The 19,145-nt window shown below is 45.4% G+C and overlaps 3 protein-coding genes and 2 long non-coding RNA genes across 5 annotated transcripts; 3 read left to right on the top strand and 2 right to left on the bottom strand.

Annotated features, from left to right (window-relative positions):
• Window positions 1-113: 113 nt before the first annotated feature.
• LOC6735479 lies at window positions 114-953 on the top strand. Its single transcript, XM_002082382.4, has 2 exons — window positions 114-556; window positions 613-953. Exons 1-2 carry the CDS (start codon window positions 268-270, stop codon window positions 834-836), a joined length of 513 nt encoding a protein of 170 aa, XP_002082418.1. The 5' UTR covers window positions 114-267; the 3' UTR covers window positions 837-953.
• LOC6735478 (F-actin-capping protein subunit alpha) lies at window positions 851-2,990 on the bottom strand. The gene is made up of 3 exons (XM_002082381.4): window positions 2,479-2,990; window positions 2,189-2,358; window positions 851-2,122 (listed from the first exon to the last, which is right to left on the bottom strand). Exons 1-3 carry the CDS (start codon window positions 2,717-2,719, stop codon window positions 1,673-1,675), a joined length of 861 nt encoding a protein of 286 aa, XP_002082417.1. The 5' UTR covers window positions 2,720-2,990; the 3' UTR covers window positions 851-1,672.
• A 486-nt stretch (window positions 2,991-3,476) lies between these two features.
• LOC6735477 (DE-cadherin) lies at window positions 3,477-10,885 on the top strand. Its single transcript, XM_002082380.4, has 2 exons — window positions 3,477-4,853; window positions 6,033-10,885. The coding sequence occupies exons 1-2, from the start codon at window positions 4,227-4,229 to the stop codon at window positions 9,927-9,929; spliced, it is 4,524 nt and encodes a 1,507-aa protein (XP_002082416.2). The 5' UTR covers window positions 3,477-4,226; the 3' UTR covers window positions 9,930-10,885.
• Window positions 10,646-11,586, bottom strand: LOC120284328. Its single transcript, XR_005543520.2, has 2 exons — window positions 11,322-11,586; window positions 10,646-11,235 (listed from the first exon to the last, which is right to left on the bottom strand). It is a non-coding gene; the product is annotated as an uncharacterized LOC120284328 (long non-coding RNA).
• A 200-nt stretch (window positions 11,587-11,786) lies between these two features.
• Window positions 11,787-16,588, top strand: LOC120284327. Its single transcript, XR_005543519.1, has 2 exons — window positions 11,787-12,924; window positions 16,167-16,588. It is a non-coding gene; the product is annotated as an uncharacterized LOC120284327 (long non-coding RNA).
• The last annotated feature ends 2,557 nt before the right edge of the window (window positions 16,589-19,145 follow it).

The raw sequence follows: 19,145 nt of genomic DNA, 5'->3' as shown, positions 1-19,145 counted from the left end.
TATCGAAATTGTTTTTAAATTAAAAGGCAGCTTTTATGAGCCATATTATGATATGAATTTATTGTCACTAAAACCGAATAATAATAGATGATGTTGTTATATTTTCTGTCAATAATTTGCATAGAAATACATTTAGAGGTGGATTTTGGTGTTTATAAGCCTGTTCACATAACAACATCGACGAACTGTCATCTCTAATTCAACGCCGGCTATGACGTATGTTACACAAGTAACAGGAGCTAGATTGTAAATAAAAGCGTTAGCAAGATGGTTGGACTCAAGTTTCCGTCGAACCGAACACTAGGCAACATTTGTGTCTACGGTGCGGTGGCCTCCATATCCGCTGTGATGTACATGAAATGGAAAATGGAGGATCGGGTGAAATCCGCAGAGTACTACAAACTGGCATTGAAAGCACTGCGGAGTCATCGAGGAGCAGTTGGTCTCCTGGGCGAACCCATCAAGGACTCTGGCATCGATCTGTCCAACGCCAACAACAATTGCAATGCGGAGGAGGCGCGTTGTGAGGTGGCTGTGCGGGGCAGCAAGGATAAAGGTAAATCCATCGATTTTGAGAGCAGATCTGTGGATTTTACCTATTTCTATTTGCAGGAACTTTATACTTTTGGGCGTCCAATCAGCCGGATAGAGGCTGGCTAATCGACCGACTGGAGCTGGAAACAAAACTAAACCCGGAGAAACGATTTTTGCTCAAAAAATCCGAGGAACTAACCTTCGATCTGCCCGAGAGTATAACCAAACTACCTGCCAAGCAAGTTGATTCCAATGTTATTTTATCCGAATTGGATCAGCAACCAGAAACACATTCAAAGTGACGACAATCCGAATGTCCGATTCAATTAGTTTATTCTCTTTAAATTTGACTAATTCAAGCAATCTTAAATGTTTTATAGTTATGTTATTTTAATTACAAATTTATTGTTTTTATAAAATCAAAGTCTTTAGTTATTGTTTGTCAATGGAGAGCTGGCAAAAATGATCAGTGGTTTAGCATAGTTAATATTCATGCTCATACTAGGTGGTGGTTGGTTGGTGAACAATCGGGAAAGCGGAAAACTTGAATGAGTGCTCCTAATGATACCACTTAAAATAGTCGAGAGTCGGCTGGTTGATCTTCAGGGACACGAAGAATTGACTGGCTCATCGAGAGCGCAGATCTCGAGCTTGATTCGTTTAAAATTAGAATAATACATAGGTCAGAGGACATGATAAAATCCGCGTTTAATGCTCTTCTTAAACGATAAAGGCGACAATTGGTGGCGATCGTGACGCAGACGAGGCGGCAGTGCATCGTTCACCGTCAGGCTAAAGTCATCCAAATTCTTGCAATCAAATCGTCTCCGATCGTACTCGATATATGTAGTTATGTATACGCACTTTCGTCGTTGTATAACACAGTATAAATACAGGCCGTATATATATATAAGTAGGTATATGTTCGTATGTATATAGCCAATTACAGACATTTGCTTTTTCGGCAGGCACCTGCACCTGCCCGCCCTCGTATCTCGTATTCCTGCTACTTCGTTTCGGATGCTGTGTTGTTAATGCTGGTGATCGGTTCCTATGCTCGCTTGGCCATGGCAAGTGGAAGACTGTTGGGCCGCTTTGTCGACTGTGTCCGCTCCTCTTCCGCTTGCACCTCCTGGTCTTATTGCGTCTTCAGTTCCTTGCCAATGCTGTACGAGACGATTTTGCTCCAGTCGATCTTGGTCCTGGTGATGGGCAACTGGCGACGCATTGCCTTGAATGTCGTGTCCGACATCGTTTGATAGTTCTCCGAAATAGCCAGCTGGTACTCGTTCTCGGCGTCCTCGATCAGACGGATCACCTCCTTGGCCACCTGCTGCTCGTTGCTGACCACCACGCTTTCGCGGCACTCCTTCGAGGACACCAGCTGGACGTTGCCGTCCTCGTAGTAGTGCACCTGCACCTTGAGCACACCCTTCAACTCGGCGGTTCCGCTGCCCGCCTGGAAGGTGACGTGCCACTGGGAGCGCCATCGGCCATTCCAGTAGTTCTTCGGCTGGAACTGATGGTCTTCGATGCAAATGGTCAGGGTGATCTGGTTGCCCTGCGCCTTCCCAAAGACAGAGCTGACCTATAAAGATAATTGTGCGGATTATTGTAAGCAAAAGAGCGTTTCTCATTCATTCATTTAACTTACCCCGTGTCTATAATGACTGGCAGTGTAGGCGAGCGTCTCCAGGTCGAGAGCCGCCCTCCAGGGCTCCGCAGTAGCATCCGCCTCCACGTCCTGGTAGTCGGAAGCCTCTTTCCGGAGGTGGTCGTATTTGAAGGCTTGCTTTGTGCGCGGGTCGTAGAAGCGACCGTTTCCTGGAATGCAACTGCTTATCAGTGGGGGCTCAAGATATCGACCGAAAGCCAAACAATGTGTGTAGGTGACTCATACGGTAGGCTTTGTCCATTTAAGGGCATTGATGGAACTAAACTCACCCAGATCGTTGTGTTCCGATATGATGGCGTTATGATCGGTGCCCTCGATGCGAACCGGAGTCAGCTGGTCCTTGTTGTATTGGGCGAAGGCGTGGCTAGCCCCATCCTTTAGCAGAGTGTCATTCTTGAGGAGCTCCCGCACATCGTTGAACACTTCGTTGAACTCGCCGGGCGGCGCATGTAGGATGAAGTCCGATACGATGCGCACCTTCTCCGCATCGGTGATCGGGGTCTGCTCCATAGTTCCACTGGTGATTCACGAAATCGGGGCTGGGCGGTTGTTTGGTTTGGTCTGGTTTCCCCTCCGATTCCTAGGGTTCTACCTCTCGACGGGATCTTCGTGTGGAGTGGTTGTACGTTGCGGTGTCGCTGGAACTCTTCCTTGACCGTTTTTTCGGCGCTGCAATCTTTTTTCTCCGCAATTAATGGGCCAAGACGATGACGATTCGATTCACTTTTTTTCTCACTCTTTGCTAGGGATGGGAAATATTTGTGTACCTGTACCGGATGCGATTCACCGTATTTTATGGTCGCTCTACACTGCTCCATAATCCGACGGGTGAATGGCAAAACTTATGGCGCGTTACTTGAATTGCATGTTTATTAATTGTTAAGGATGTACAATGTAATAAATTATAGAAATGGCATTTCGAGACCAATAAATAATATAGGCAGTTCAAAACCAAACTCAATCAGACCTTTTTTAAAGCAAATTATGATATGTTGGTAGCTAATCTTGGTTATTAAATGTTTTTCAGTTATATTCAAGCAAATTTGTGATCAGGCTATTAAAAATTAGCCTAAATTTGTGAAGAATAGTTGTTAATAGTTAAATTTGATGGGCTTAGCTCGTCCTTTTTTAACTTCCTGCTTCCATTTTAAATTGATTCTCATCAAAATATTTATCGAGAAGTGTACACAGGGTATAGTATCGATAAGACGAAAACATCGAGAATATTAACCGTTATTTATCGATGACTGAGGAATCGAAGGTGTCTCACATCTCCAATGCCGCCCGTTGTTTTTGTTGCATTGTGTTTTTGCTTTTGAATTGAGCGGTTGTGTCGCGCGTCGATCGCAGTTTCAAAATCGGTGTGGCTCCGCAGCTTCGTTGCAAGCCGACAATAAAAGCGATCGAAGTGAAGGAAAATTCGTTTTGCGATCTTTTTATTTAAAATAATTCGCCAGAGTGTACAAGTTCACATCGAAATACCATCGAAAAGTGCCTTTTTACCAAAAGTCGTTGGTAACACACATACCAACGCAACGAACCGAACCACACTCACACAAATGCGCGCGCTTAGCGGTGTGCGTGTAACCACTTTTTTACCTGGTCTTACCTGTTTGCGGAGCGAAAGAGAGGAGGCAACAGAAACGGAGAAAGAGAGTGCCCAAGCTGACGAGTGAAAGATAAAAGTGAACGAAATATCAGCCAGAGCAGCTGCACCGAAATCGGAATAAGTCAGTTTACAATCTGGGCGCGCACTGTACGAGTTCGATTCGATTGATAATTATTGAGCGGTTGCCATGAAAATGCAGTCCAAACAAACGGTACACTGAGAGAAACGAAACAAAAAGAAGAGTGCAAATAGAATAGAATAGAAAAGAAGTAGAAGTAGAAGTGGGCAACACAAACAAAAGTAAAAGGTGTGTGAGTGAAATAATACTGGGTGATTCACGAAGAAGTGCTCAAAAGTGTTGCGGTTGAAAAAAAGAGAGTCTGCGATGGCGGATCGCCGCTAGAGAGTATGTCCACCAGTGTCCAGCGAATGTCCAGAAGCCACCACTGCATCAATATGTCGGCGACCCCGCAGGCCGGCCACCTAAATCCCGCCCAGCAACAGACGCACCAGCAGCACAAGCGAAAATGCCGCGACCTTGGCAGGCGATTAATCCCCGCGAGACTCCTCCTGGGCGTCCTCGTGGCCATCAGCCTTCTGTCACCCGCCCTCGCACTTCACTCGCCGCCGGACAAAAACTTTTCCGGCGACAATCGTAAGCCCGCCTTCAAGAACTGTGCCGGATACGCTCCTAAGGTCAAGGAGGAGCAGCCAGAAAACACCTACGTGCTCACCGTAGAGGCCGTCGACCCTGATCCCGACCAGGTCATTCGATACAGCATCGTCCAGTCGCCGTTCGAGCGACCCAAGTTCTTTATCAATCCCAGCACGGGCGTAATCTTCACCACCCACACATTTGATCGTGACGAGCCGATCCACGAGAAATTCGTCTTCGTCACCGTCCAGGCCACGGATAATGGTCTGCCCCCTCTGGACGACGTTTGCACCTTCAACGTTACCATCGAGGACATCAACGACAATGCACCCGCCTTCAACAAGGCGCGCTACGACGAGTCCATGTCGGAAAATGCCCAGGTGAGTTTTCTGGCCCACTGAGTTGAGTTCGAGTTGGCCCACTCTATCCACCACCGCTTGCCAAACTCGCGGACCCCGGATTACTGCGGTTTGGCCAAGTTGGTGAATTGGTACTAGAGTGATGTCATTCTTTCTGAGGGGGCAACTCTTGTGATGTCATGTACCTAACTCAATTGTCACCTAAACTCGCTATATAGTTTCTCTTTTCGCTGTGGTGTAGTAGAAATTTCTTTTACCCAAAAACACATTAAAATAAAGTTATCTTGTTAATCAAGATGCAAAGAAATTATTTGTTAGCTGAGGGAATAGATGATAGGTTTCTGTAGCACAGCTTGTTATATTGGTTTATTAGATTGATTACTCAGAAATACTCAGAGTATCAGGTTTTTTGACTACTGGAATTTATGGATCACTGGCATCATAAGATTGCCCTCCGCCCACCTGGTCATTCCAATAGACTGTGGCTCCCACTGTCCCACGTCCTACGGTGTTAATTAAACAGTTGGCCAGTTCATGGGCGCGCACATCTTCTTGGGCGGAACTAGTTTTCGCTTGGCGTAGGAGGGCGACCGCTTGGAGACGGGTTTTGGGTTCATTGCTCGCCCGGTTCGATACAGAAAACCTTGAAACCCTTTCCAACGCCTTTTCTTTTACGCCATTTCCATGTTTGCGACCAGAAAAACTTGTCAATACAATAACAATATCTTAGTCCCGCAATAGAGAGCCATTCTAGGTAATTACTACGATTAGTTAGATTATTATAATTTTATTAAGGCTTCTTAGATTAGAAGAAACAAGTTCTGATATTCTGAGGATCTCCAGGAGCATCTCTTAATTGTAATCAATCTCGGAAAGTCTTTTTACTTTGTAGTTAAGGGATAGTACAGCAGATAGTTATCTAACTTATAAGTGTTATTTTCCCCGATTTCCTCTTCATATCCACAACAAACGCAGTTATTTTTAGCAAAGCTTTGTCAGCAGAGAAGCTTTTCTGCGAAAAGGTTTCAGTTCTAATTAGGCCTTCGCCCAGGTAGCATAGAAAAAAGGGAGGTTGAGGAAACTAGAGCTGGGTCATGTGCTTGCTCCTGGTTTGGGCAAACTTGCAGGAAAGTTGTGTGGACGGAAGGAAACCAGAAACCCCCAAATATCCGTGGCTTTATCTTTACCTTCTATTTGCAGCCCGACGCGGTGGTGATGACTATCAGCGCCAGTGACTTCGACGATGGCAACAACAGTTTGGTCGAGTACGAGATTCTGCGGGAGCGCGACTTCCAGTACTTCAAGATTGACAAGGAGTCGGGTATTATCTACCTGAAACGACCGATTGACAAGAGACCCGGGCAATCGTACGCTATAATCGTGCGAGCATATAACATAGTGCCAGATCCGCCGCAGGATGCGCAAATCGAGGTGCGCATCCGGGTGGTGGAGTCCTCAATTAAGCCGCCATCATTCGTGAATCCGATCGATACGCCCATTTACCTGAAGGAGAATCTCAAAAACTTCACACATCCGATCGCCACGTTACGAGCCGTTTCCAATATGCCAGACAAGCCGGAGGTAATCTTCGAACTGAACACCGGCCGCACGGAGCAGACAAACAGCAAGAACACATTCGTGTTCAATCAAATCGGCAACGAGGTGACCATTAGCCTGGGCAAGACTCTGGACTACGAGGCCATCACAGACTACACCCTCACAATGATTGTGCGAAATACACACGAACTGGGCACAGAACATCAGATCAAGATTCAGGTGGAGGATGTCAACGATAACATCCCATACTACACTGAGGTGAAATCGGGCACTATCCTGGAGAACGAACCACCCGGCACGCCTGTTATGCAGGTGCGTGCCTTCGACATGGACGGCACCTCGGCCAATAATATTGTGTCATTCGAGCTGGCCGACAATCGGGAGTACTTCACCATCGACCCCAATACCGGTAACATTACCGCACTGACGACATTCGATCGCGAGGAACGCGATTTCTACAACGTAAAGGTTATTGCCAGCGACAATTCGCCATCAAGTCTGTTTGATAATGGCGAGCCTAACCGTGGCCACCAAGTGTTCCGCATCTCCATTGGAGACAAGAACGACCACAAGCCGCACTTCCAGCAGGACAAATATCTGGCAGAAAGACTGCTTGAGGATGCCAATACGAATACCGAGGTCATTGAGGTAAAGGCGGAGGACGAGGATAACGCATCACAGATCTTGTACAGCATTGAGAGCGGTAACGTGGGTGATGCCTTCAAGATTGGCCTCAAGACCGGCAAAATCACGGTCAACCAGAAGTTGGACTACGAAACGATCACGGAGTACGAGCTGAAGGTACGTGCCTTCGATGGAATCTACGACGACTACACCACGGTCGTTATCAAAATTGAAGACGTGAACGACAACCCACCGGTGTTCAAGCAGGACTACAGCGTCACCATTCTGGAGGAGACCACATATGACGACTGCATCCTCACTGTCGAAGCCTACGATCCGGACATCAAGGATCGCAATGCAGATCAGCATATCGTCTATTCGATTCACCAGAACGATGGAAACCGATGGACCATTGACAACAGTGGCTGCCTGCGTTTGGTCAAGACGCTGGACCGCGATCCACCAAATGGTCACAAGAACTGGCAGGTTTTGATCAAGGCCAATGATGAGGATGGAGTAGGAACCACGGTCAGCACTGTAAAAGAGGTCACTGTCACCTTGAAGGACATCAACGACAATGCTCCGTTCCTAATCAACGAAATGCCTGTCTACTGGCAGGAGAACCGCAATCCCGGCCATGTTGTGCAGCTGCAGGCCAACGACTACGATGACACTCCGGGGGCAGGTAACTTCACCTTCGGCATCGACAGCGAAGCCACACCGGACATCAAGACCAAGTTCAGCATGGATGGAGACTATTTGCACGCCAACGTCCAGTTTGATCGGGAGGCTCAAAAGGAGTACTTTATCCCCATCCGCATCAGTGATTCTGGCGTTCCGCGACAGAGTGCCGTGAGCATCCTGCACCTGGTGATCGGCGATGTCAACGACAATGCCATGAGCGAAGGATCGTCGCGCATCTTCATTTACAATTACAAGGGAGAAGCGCCGGAAACCGATATTGGTCGCGTGTTCGTAGATGATCTGGATGACTGGGACTTGGATGACAAGTACTTTGAATGGAAGGACCTTCCGCACGACCAGTTCAGGCTTAATCCCAGCACGGGTATGATCACCATGCTGGTTCACACCGCCGAGGGAGAGTACGACCTGTCGTTCGTAGTGACCGAGGACTCCATGTTCGTGCCCCGTCACTCCGTAGATGCTTATGTCACTGTGGTGGTCCGCGAGCTCCCCGAGGAGGCAGTGGACAAGAGCGGCAGCATCCGATTCATCAACGTAACCAAGGAGGAGTTTATCAGTGTGCCGCGCGACTTCCAGTCGCCGGATGCCCTTTCCCTGAAGGATCGCCTGCAGCTCTCGCTGTCCAAGCTTTTCAATACGTCGGTATCCAACGTGGACGTGTTCACTGTGCTCCAAAACGAGAATCATACGCTCGATGTGCGCTTCTCTGCCCACGGCTCACCCTACTATGCTCCGGAGAAACTAAATGGAATAGTGGCCCAGAACCAACAGCGCTTGGAGAACGAACTAGACCTGCAGATGCTGATGGTGAACATAGACGAGTGTCTGATTGAGAAGTTCAAGTGCGAGGAATCGTGCACCAATGAGCTGCACAAGAGCTCGGTGCCATACATGATCTACTCGAACACAACATCGTTCGTGGGCGTGAATGCCTTCGTTCAAGCGCAATGCGTATGCGAGGCTCCTCTAATGAGGCGCTGTCTAAATGGAGGATCTCCGCGGTACGGAGAGAACGACGTGTGCGACTGCATAGACGGATTCACCGGGCCCCACTGCGAACTCGTCTCCGTGGCATTCTACGGCTCCGGGTATGCCTTCTACGAGCCCATTGCCGCCTGCAACAACACCAAGATTAGCTTGGAGATCACGCCCCAGATCGACCAGGGCCTGATCATGTACCTGGGACCACTTAACTTCAATCCGCTGCTGGCCATTTCTGATTTCCTAGCTCTGGAATTGGACAATGGCTATCCGGTGCTGACTGTGGACTACGGATCAGGCGCTATTCGCATCCGCCATCAGCACATCAAGATGGTGGCCGACCGCAGCTACCAACTGGACATTATTCTGCAGCGTACCAGCATTGAGATGACTGTGGACAATTGCCGGCTGTCAACCTGCCAGACACTGGGCGCCCCAATTGGCCCCAATGAGTTCCTCAATGTGAACGCACCGCTGCAGTTGGGCGGCACTCCGGTGGATCTGGAGCAACTTGGACGCCAGCTCAACTGGACACACGTTCCCAACCAGAAGGGTTTCTTCGGATGCATTCGCAACCTGACGATTAACGAGCAGACTTACAACTTGGGAATGCCCTCCGTCTTCCGGAACATCGACAGCGGTTGCCAGCAGTCCGTGGCCGTGGCGTTCAGTTTTGGAATTGACAGAAACTTCATCATCGCGATCATCGTATGCCTAGCCCTTCTGCTGATCATCCTGTTGGCAGTGGTGGTGCAGAAGAAGCAGAAGAACGGCTGGCACGAAAAGGACATCGACGACATTCGCGAGACGATCATCAACTACGAGGATGAGGGTGGCGGCGAGCGGGACACAGACTATGATCTGAATGTCCTGCGCACCCAGCCCTTCTACGAGGAGAAGCTGTACAAAGATCCTCATGCGTTACAGGGGAACATGCGCGACCCCAACGATATACCCGATATCGCCGACTTCCTGGGCGACAAGAAGGAGAACTGCGACCGGGATGTGGGCGCCACCACCGTGGACGATGTGCGGCACTACGCGTACGAGGGTGACGGCAACTCCGACGGCAGCCTCTCCAGTCTGGCGTCCTGCACCGACGACGGCGATCTCAACTTCGACTACCTGTCCAACTTTGGACCGCGCTTCCGCAAACTGGCCGACATGTACGGCGAGGAGCCGTCAGACACAGACTCCAACGTGGACGACGACCAGGGCTGGCGCATCTAGGAATCTTCGCCAGCCGCGGTATGATGACGTAGAAATTGAAAAGACTTTTTATATACTAAGAGTTGTACGGATGTTGATAGTGTCGGGACAAGGCGCCGGCCTAGCCGGCTCCAAAGTCGATTCAGAGATATATACCCATATGTATGGGTAAACTATATATTATATATATACATATATATTTTTATGGAGGAATATTGCAAGGGCCCTGGGGAAGACGTTTTTGTTGTTTGTTGTGTAAATGCAAAAAGTGATCTTGATCTTACGTAAACGAACTATTTAAACTAAAGCAAACACTAATGTAGCCAAGCAACTGCGAACAAACAGCAAATTTGTGCAGAACTGTTAATGCTTCGATTCCACACATTTAGGGGAACACAAATGGCGTAGAAATAAAATCGAAATATAAATTAAAATGTCCAGAAAACGAAATATTCCTAGAAGCGAATCCCGAAATCAGTATGCATTTTTCGTTGCATAAGACTTCATAATACCAACACTAGTTATTAGCTTATTTTATAACCTACATATGTTAGTTGAAAATGCATTACAAAACATAGTATGATGAATCGCATTAGGGCCCCAACAAGACAGATCTTCAATTAGCATTCGTTAAAACTTCCGACCCAAAAGAAATTAACACAAAATCAAAGGGGCACTACATTTGATAAGACAAGTCGGTATTTCTAATCTAACTCTTCGATCTTAATTTATATAGAGCTGCAAACCCTATCAATAATTGTATAAGTTCTTAGGGTTGTCTTCTAGTACATGTATAAACTAGTTTAACCTAATTTAAAGTTATCGAATCGAGGGAGGCGCAAACTCTTCCTGTAATTGCGAACGAAACACGCGTGCATCTATATCCATGTTATATAAGAGCGGATATAATATATATAAATATAAATATAGAGACATATGTGTAAGTGAAAATGTTCAATAAATCAATGCGATATGTATTTTTGTAAGTCTTTTCCCGTAGACACTAAGACTCAATTAAGCTGTAAGGGGACATTTTTTACATGCCAAGGCGAACCAATCATAGAAAAGTTGAGATACTTTATTTATATATAGTACATATTAATTAATTGTATAATTTACAACAAACGAAAGAGCCACACAAACACACAACAATTGTGTTAAAATAAAAAATATAATAAAATCGAATACATTTCTGTGTTGATCATTTAACGATCGAGATAACCGTTTGAGGAAGTGCGTCCGTCCAGTGATCTGGAATGCGCTTTGTTCGATTGGAGGAGGTGCCACATAGAACCAGACGTATCTCAAAGCCAGCCAGCCCCGTTCCCTGGATTTTATTAGAAGTAATGAAAATGTACACAAGTGCTCGAGTTAGCTATGTTTGCTCATCGCCAGACTAAGTCACATACATACATATGTACTGTGGGTATATAGGCACCTATGTATACATAAATGGTAAGTCATTGACTGAGAGGCGTCGGCGAGCGCTACTGTAAACTGTAAGCGGAGGAAAAGCGTCATTATCTTATCAGCGGAAAGTAGGTTACGCTTGCCTTTGGATTCGTTCGGTTTCAACAAAATCGATTGCGGCACAAGTCAATGAACAAAATTGGAGCGGTTCAATTCGTAAATGGACGGCGAATGGTAAGGAAAATGTGTATTCGTTGCAGCAGGTGCATTTGGATTTCCCCCACAGCTGCAATTGTACGGGTATCTGTGTGTGGATCGCTGCGGCAGAGAACTTCATTAAGATTTGCATGGCTGATATGTCAAGGCAGCCGAGGGTATCTGTTAGATACGACTTTGGGCCAGATGAATGTGTTGCAGCTGCTGTCTGGATGTCCTTTCAAGCTGGAGATTAATGGTGTGTATGTCTAGCTGGTTGATCTTATCCGAGGTGCAAGCAAAATAAATCAAAACTTCTTGCTACTTGTGCTTGTTTTTTGAGCACAACACTGTTTTTTGAATTCCAGGAATAGTCAATTTCAATTGACTCTTCAAACATATCAACATTTTGAAAGCCAAAGAAACTTGAAGTGCTTTTCGCTTTAAGAGATGCGAAGGGATCGACATGTATAGATGTCAAGGGTCCATCAAATACTCAAATTTTGAATCAATTAAATGCAACCTCAACCATGAAGCACTTTGGTGAAACAAAAACCAAACATTTCGTGGTATCAAATTGTTCCCATTGCGGAAATGCCCAACTGACAAAAAAAAATCGATCTGACGACGACAGATGTCTTTTCAATTTTCGTCTTAAGCCTCAAGTTCCAGCTGAAAAAAAAGAAATGAGCAGCAAAAATTTGTGCCGGACATGCCGACGTGAGGTTTCACCGGCAACATGTGGCTCTGGGACGAAGACCGAAGATCCAGAGGAAGCGCTGAGAACAGGCGAAAATCGGCAAGTAAAATGGTTGAGTAATCAAATAACCTCTTCTGGCTACCTGCGCAGCTGCAGCTGCCAACGCACTCCTCAGGTGTGTATGGGCCCGATTCTTTGTCATGGCATGGTATGGGTTATGGTATGGCCCCTGGGATGTTTGGCCAGTGGATTAACATAGCGGGGAGAGGGCATCAACGAAATCCCGGGAAGGTGAGGTGGTCGGAAGAACCCAAGCCAAGGCAAGATGAGAGAGCAAAGACTTGACTACCTGGGCTCACCTCACCACACGCACACGCAGATACAAATATTCCCGCGTTCGGATACAGATACAGGTACTGAGATAACTCACCTTGACGCCAACGCCGCCGCACAAAGATACATAGATACTCACCCATACCTGGGCAGATTTTAACGGAAAAATGAAAGCAAATCTTCGTTACGAACGCGGCTTGAGGAAAAACCAGTATTTCTGAAACGGCTCCGATCGAGGTGTGTATCTGTTGGATTCAAGTCTCTCCCAGGGCTTCTCTTTGGCTGCCCGGGTCGCGAAGTCTCTCTTCGAGTTCAAGTTCCATTCCCCAGTCTTCAAACTTTTTTGCAACCCAACTCGAACTTAAGACTGTTCTTCAGGTACAGAAATATCCACTGACCCAAAGGCTTCTACTTTGTTGCTTTTGGCAAAAAATTATTAGGATTTATGGGAATATCTTATATCTTTAACATATAAAGTGAAGCATTTCCATTTTCTTAGCAGATCATGGAGTATTCTGCCTAGAGATTATCATATTCAAATCACTCAACTCGAAATCTACTCAACTCAGCACAACTCTTGCTGTCACGCACGAATCGAACAACTCCCTCGTCGTTCTGCAGAAACAGAGACAGAAAAAGATACAGATACTTCCACAGCTACAGTTGGATACGTATTGATGGGGCACGTCTTGGCGTTTTACTACCTGTTGATGGGGTAGATGCTGCTGCCAAGGTCTCGCTTTGATTAATTATGGTGGAACGGAGACGGAGTGGAGACGAGGTGGAGTAGCGACGAGCGAATGTCCACGGATGAACAGTCGAATGCAAGACGGCCAAGATGCCTATTAACACTAGCTGACTATTCATCACAGTTTCAATTACCAGACTGCCCAGACAGACGGTCTACATTGATTTGAATTATTGATGTGGGCATCGCTATAAACACTAGTATTATGCCCAGTTCATTACTCTCTGGAAGTGAATGTATGTTAGTATATGAATATATACCATTTGGCAAACCATATATTCATTTTTAAGAAAAGATACTCGTCATTTCACACTTGAAATTAAGTGCAAGAAGTTCCAAGTCCTTTATCCTTGAGTGGGGTCGAGTTTCACTCTTCACAAAGTAATGTTTTTCACATGGTCTCTTAGTTTATTATGACAAACATGTCCAACTCCATACTTATAGAGTTTGAAAGAAGTATCCAGCGTTTTCCCTAGGGTCTGTTATTATCCAATTAATTCCTTAATGAAAATGAAATTTCTTTAAACCCTAGATAACTATAGCATATGCAATCTCTTCACTTTTCCATTCTGACACTTTCTGTTTGCGAATTGGAATGGTTACCAAATGATCTGTAATTATTTGCAAATGAATTCCTCCCTCATCCGCTGGCAATTATTTTTCTGTGACCCCGGTGGTTTAGCTCTTTGACCATCGCCAGTAGAAGCTGTTTCCCTGGCGGTTCTCCTCCAATGAGCAGGAGGAGCAGCATGGAAACCCATGGGAAAATGGATCGGGGCGGAATATGCACTTATGCACCTACATGATATATGGCGACCGCAAGCGGTTTCCCCCTTGGCCATCTTATCACCATGACGCCTTGTACGGCACTAATAACTCTATGAAGTCGGTGGTACGTGGCTTCTGTGCTAAAACGCTTATTAGTTGGCCAGCGATTCCTTCGCTCCACTCTCAGTATTGGAATGCATAGCAATGAGACTGGCCGCTCATAAAGGGAAATTTTCGAAAAGAAGACGATAAAATGCTGACCATCATCGGACGGGACGTGCCCGTTTGCCGACGATTCTTTGCGATCATCGATGCCCGGCACGTACTTGCAGCCTGATTTGTGGCGATCAGCAGGGATCGGCAACACTCGTGGCAGAAATAACAGGGCCGGGATTAGAGGAAGACATAACCACCGAAAAGCGATTCCCGCGGAATGCTGAAAAAATAACAAACAAGGTGTGCAAATTCGCACTCTAGCGATTCTTTTTGCATGTCTGGTTCTTTCTTCATATACATACAAATGCAGGTGCCTTGTCTCCATTACCCCCAATGGTTGAAAGCTGAAACACTTTGGAAAAATATTGCAATCAAAGCAGAAAATATGGTCTTAAACTAGTTTCGCCACGTTTTCGCTGAAATTGAGACCGGCACAAATTCTGGCCAAACAACAGTCTAAACAAAAAAAAGAAACCATCTGAGAAGTGAGCAAAACAACTTTAAACTGATGTATCAGCGAAATTCAGCAGAATATGTTTTTCAAGGATAAACCCATTTAATAAGCTTAATTAAATTTTGCAAAGATCTCGTTACTGATACACACCCTATACTTTTATCAACCTCCTAACCAAGGTCAACTATCAATTGCTGCCAATCTAATCGATTGGATTTTAGCTGCCAGTCCACCAAATCGAACATATTGTTCATAGAGCACACATTCATTTGGAGTGACATAATATTTGGTGAAAACAAAGGCGGATCTCGGGGTGAAACATATTGCATTTAACTACCAAAACACTACGAAATACATCAAATCACCACAAAAACAAAATGCTACTGGACTTAAGAAGAGTTGTGACTAAAATACATATTTTACCACAGGAGGGTGGCATTTTTGGTTTGGCGGTGGTGGTTGGAATAATGTACTGCCGGAAAAGTAAAGCAAAAACAACCAAACAAAACAAAGGGCAAAACTCGAATGGGGGAACACGGCGAACACAATAAAATTAAAATGAAACTTCGCTGGAAACCCTACAAGTGAAATATGACCCTAATACAACTGCCCGTTGGCGGGGGCAGGGAAACAACCCTCTCCTCCGCCAAAAATCCAGAGCAGGAATACCACAAACTGGGTCTCCAAATGGAACTCCGATCGAAGAGGGGATAGAGGCGACAGGAACAACCCCCAGTGCAGTGGCAACAAAGGTGAATTGTGCCCAATGACAACTGCATGCTCGAGTTCGGATTGCTCGGTTTCCGATCCCAAATTGATAAGCCCCTTGAGCAGCACATGAAATATGGGGTCTACCCAACGGGAATGCATTCAGTTTGTTCACTTCGACATTCCAGCGACGAGCGGGTTGTGGCAAGCTATCTATTCTTGTTTGCAGATTGCACCAGATTGCTGTGTGCGCCAGATAGTGGATATCTTCTGTTTGTTCCCGACAATCGTTTGATATATGGCGCAGTCGGCTCTTGAGCTTCCTCAAATCTCTAAGATACTTATTCACAAACAATTTTGCTCACTTATGCAGAAATGTCGCGGATGGTCAGCCAAAAAAAGCACGTTCAGCGCAGACAAACGAAATCGGATATAAACTTAAATCTGCTGAAATATTCATGGAAACTATTCGACTTAGTTTTGAGACTTATGAATAAGAAATGTATCATTACTTCTAATATTTAGAACAATTAGCAAGCCACAAGAATGATTTTGACGTAAGAAAGGAAGAAAGTATCTTATAGATATACAAGTATCTTAAGCAACGAACTTGTAAGAAAGTAACAGCAGTTATTGAATATAGACTAACATAGTTGCTTCTAAGATAAGAGTGTTTTAAAAACTATATTGTAAATAGAAGAAATTAAATTTTTTTCTACCTTTTAGCATTGCAGTACTGGCTTAAATGTGCAATTCGACTAGCAGCGTGGAAATGGAGCAACAAGCTGCTGTCGGCGGCGGCGGCGGGTCAGGCCAAGCCAACTTAAAGCCAAATAAAAAAGAGAAAAAACTACAAAAACGGCAGCAGGCAGTCGACTTTACCAATAAATCGACCGAAAAAGCAACGGCGAAGAAGGCATTGACACAAAAGTTTCGTTTTACGGGCAAAAAGGTGACGACGGGTGTCGAGTTGAGTGGCATGCGGCTAAGGAAATGCAGGCCCCAAAGTGCAGCCCGTAGAAAGTGCAGCTAGCGATGCACTTTGGTGGAAAACCACCCCCACCATTTGTGGGGCAATTTGGGTAACGCGATAGGGAAATGGGATCGCCAGCAATGCGGCTTAATAAAGAAATCGTTGAAGCTAAATATTACGGCCTATAACTCATTTTTCATTTTTCAGCTCCGGCGAGCGGATATTTCAATTGTCCAAAACTCGGACCACACATCGTGAGAATTATCACCAAAGTGCCTGTCCTAATGCAGATCATAAAAAACCACTTCGAGCCAAACACAAGCGAACAAAAGAGGCAGTGGCATATGGATGGATGGCTTAGCAGCTCCGTAAGATGATAGCCGGAATCTTTGTCATTGCCGGGTAATGGTAACGCTCGTAAACACCCATGGGATTCGATGAGAGCAGGGCATTTGACAAATTAGTCGGTCAGTGGGGAATTTTAAGTGCAACAGGGCTAAATGCATGGGGCACATGCACATGCATACATACGTACATACATGGGCACATGCGTGCTGTCGATTCCCCCATTCACCTTGGATGTGCACCGCCATGTATCTATGTATCTGAGGTACATCATTCCAACCTTAAGCTACCCAACTGCACAAATTGCTCTTACAGCTCGCTTTCGTAAGCCCCTCAATTGTTTCAGCTGATGTTGCTGTTGCAACTTGGCAACATGATGACGTTGAACAGAAAGGCTGAATATTATTAATTGGATTTAACGCAACTTAGGCAACGGGTGCAGTGCGTATGGGTGCGGTGAAAAGCCTACAAAGTTGACATGCTAAATTGGTAAGAACCTATACAGAACAGAACTCTAGGTACCAACTTGTCAGACTGAAAAGAGAGATCTATTTCTAATTCATTTTTGAAGAATGAAGTAAAGATCCTTCACATTATAATAAATATTTCAGAACTATGATACTACATAGAATTGCAAACTTATAGATACATATTTATTAGTTTAGTTTCAAAAGAGAAAAGTTTCTTTGAGTGCACTTGGCCAAAACGCTATGCTTTGCTGCAGTTGGGAAAACTTCAAGGTGCTGCTGCTGCATTGTTACCGCTTTTCATTATGCCAATAGACCGCTTAGCATTCGCACCTCTTTTTTTGCGCTGCTGGGCATTTCTGCGTAAATTGCATTCTACGCAGCACTAATGCTCAGAACGAGGTCATTTGGCCGTTCTGGGATTACCTGAAAGTGCAATTGTCTATGGAAAATATGCTCGACGGTAGCTGTTCGTGCTTTTGAAGTCCGCCGTTGGTGTGATGATGGCCACTGGTAATTTGGAGACGAACGTGCCGTCACAAAAAACCATCCAAAGTTGCCGAGCGGCGGCTTCAAAGCGATGGCCAAACTTGGAATCGCTGACACTGCATTTCCGGTGGCCAGTGACCAATGGACTGCCCCACTCCGCTTCCCTCTGCACGCATTTCATGGCTTTCGTGACGCAGACGCATTGTTGGACTAATTTCAATTACCTCAAACGGCTTTTAGGCAAATTAGAAACCCCTGTGACCGCAGATCACTTTGTCAGGGATCAGACCATTGCCATTGAACCGGAAACAGCGAACTGATGCCCAAACAACGCTTCAAATTCGAAGCAAACAAAATAGAGAGATCGTTGTTCATGGGAGTGCGTTTTGTTGAAACAAATGAAGCGCGAAATTCAAACAAAACAAATGGATGTGGAGGAATTTGACGGAAAACACAAACACTCGAAATTCAAGCGTAAATGTTCTACAGTAGACATTGCCTAACTATTACTTTCGAAATGGGTAAAAATAGGCTGATTATTATATATTATAGCTGGTATTTATTTGGTAATTTGTTTTAAGATGCATAGATTAAGATATATTTATACAAATTTCTATATGTATCTATGTATCTTTTGAGTTGTTGAGTAATTATTTAGGCATAATGAGCGTTCTAAATATGCTGAGGTAAACAAAAATGCCGGTCGATTCGATTTCCCCGAGCTGCCTTGCAAAATCTCTCATAAAACGAACAGAAATGAAGCGTATCCCTCGGTGAGAAAAACAGAATAGATTTTCCAATTGTTTACACTACAAGTACGTAAGGTGCCCCCATATGGTTGTGATTAGCTGGGAATGTATTTGGTCAGGGGCCACATGCTGAATAATATCACATTTTATTAGATGCTCGCTGGCTACTTGTTAAAGCAACTTTTTGTTATGCAAATCGAGTAGGTATGTATGCCCAACGGTGGGAAATTAACATAATATTGCTGTTAAACTGTACTCTACGAGTACTTGGTGGGTGTGGCACAGCGGCATTGACAGGCATATAGGAAAAACCGAAAAGAAACTATTTTGTGGCATGGAAAAATGTAGCCGAAAAAGGTCAATTACGCGACTTCCTCCACTTTCCCAGGCCCCGGGCATAGGGAATAGGGAAACCCATCAGAGCGAAGCGAACCCTGGTAGCCTCATCCTCACGCGACTCCGTTTTACACAGTCGAATGCACTTGCAACTCGCTAACAAATTATATTTTTACAATACACTTTTCGGGCCAAAGTCAACGCGGGGTTACTGCGAGCAGCTCTGTCATTATCGCGATAAACAACTCGCTGAATCAACCTGGGGAGACCCAGGAGTTCAGACAGGGGAACAGGTGTCATCCGCTTTGCTGTTTAGCTGTAGATACACCTGTGCTGTTGCCATGGA

Source organism: Drosophila simulans, chromosome 2R (genome assembly GCF_016746395.2).
Source record: "Drosophila simulans strain w501 chromosome 2R, Prin_Dsim_3.1, whole genome shotgun sequence".
Classification (NCBI taxonomy): Eukaryota; Metazoa; Arthropoda; class Insecta; order Diptera; family Drosophilidae; genus Drosophila; species Drosophila simulans.
This window is presented reverse-complemented; position numbering and strand designations above follow the sequence as displayed.

Coding starts and splice junctions, on each gene's coding strand:
- LOC6735479 (XM_002082382.4), top strand. CDS start 268: ATGGTTGGACTCAAGTTTCCGTCGAACCGAACACTAGGCAACATTTGT. Junction 557..612: donor GCGGGGCAGCAAGGATAAAG/GTAAATCCATCG, acceptor TTCTATTTGCAG/GAACTTTATACTTTTGGGCG.
- LOC6735478 (XM_002082381.4), bottom strand. CDS start 2,719: ATGGAGCAGACCCCGATCACCGATGCGGAGAAGGTGCGCATCGTATCG. Junction 2,359..2,478: donor ATCGGAACACAACGATCTGG/GTGAGTTTAGTT, acceptor GTTGCATTCCAG/GAAACGGTCGCTTCTACGAC. Junction 2,123..2,188: donor CCAGTCATTATAGACACGGG/GTAAGTTAAATG, acceptor TTATCTTTATAG/GTCAGCTCTGTCTTTGGGAA.
- LOC6735477 (XM_002082380.4), top strand. CDS start 4,227: ATGTCCACCAGTGTCCAGCGAATGTCCAGAAGCCACCACTGCATCAAT. Junction 4,854..6,032: donor CCATGTCGGAAAATGCCCAG/GTGAGTTTTCTG, acceptor TTCTATTTGCAG/CCCGACGCGGTGGTGATGAC.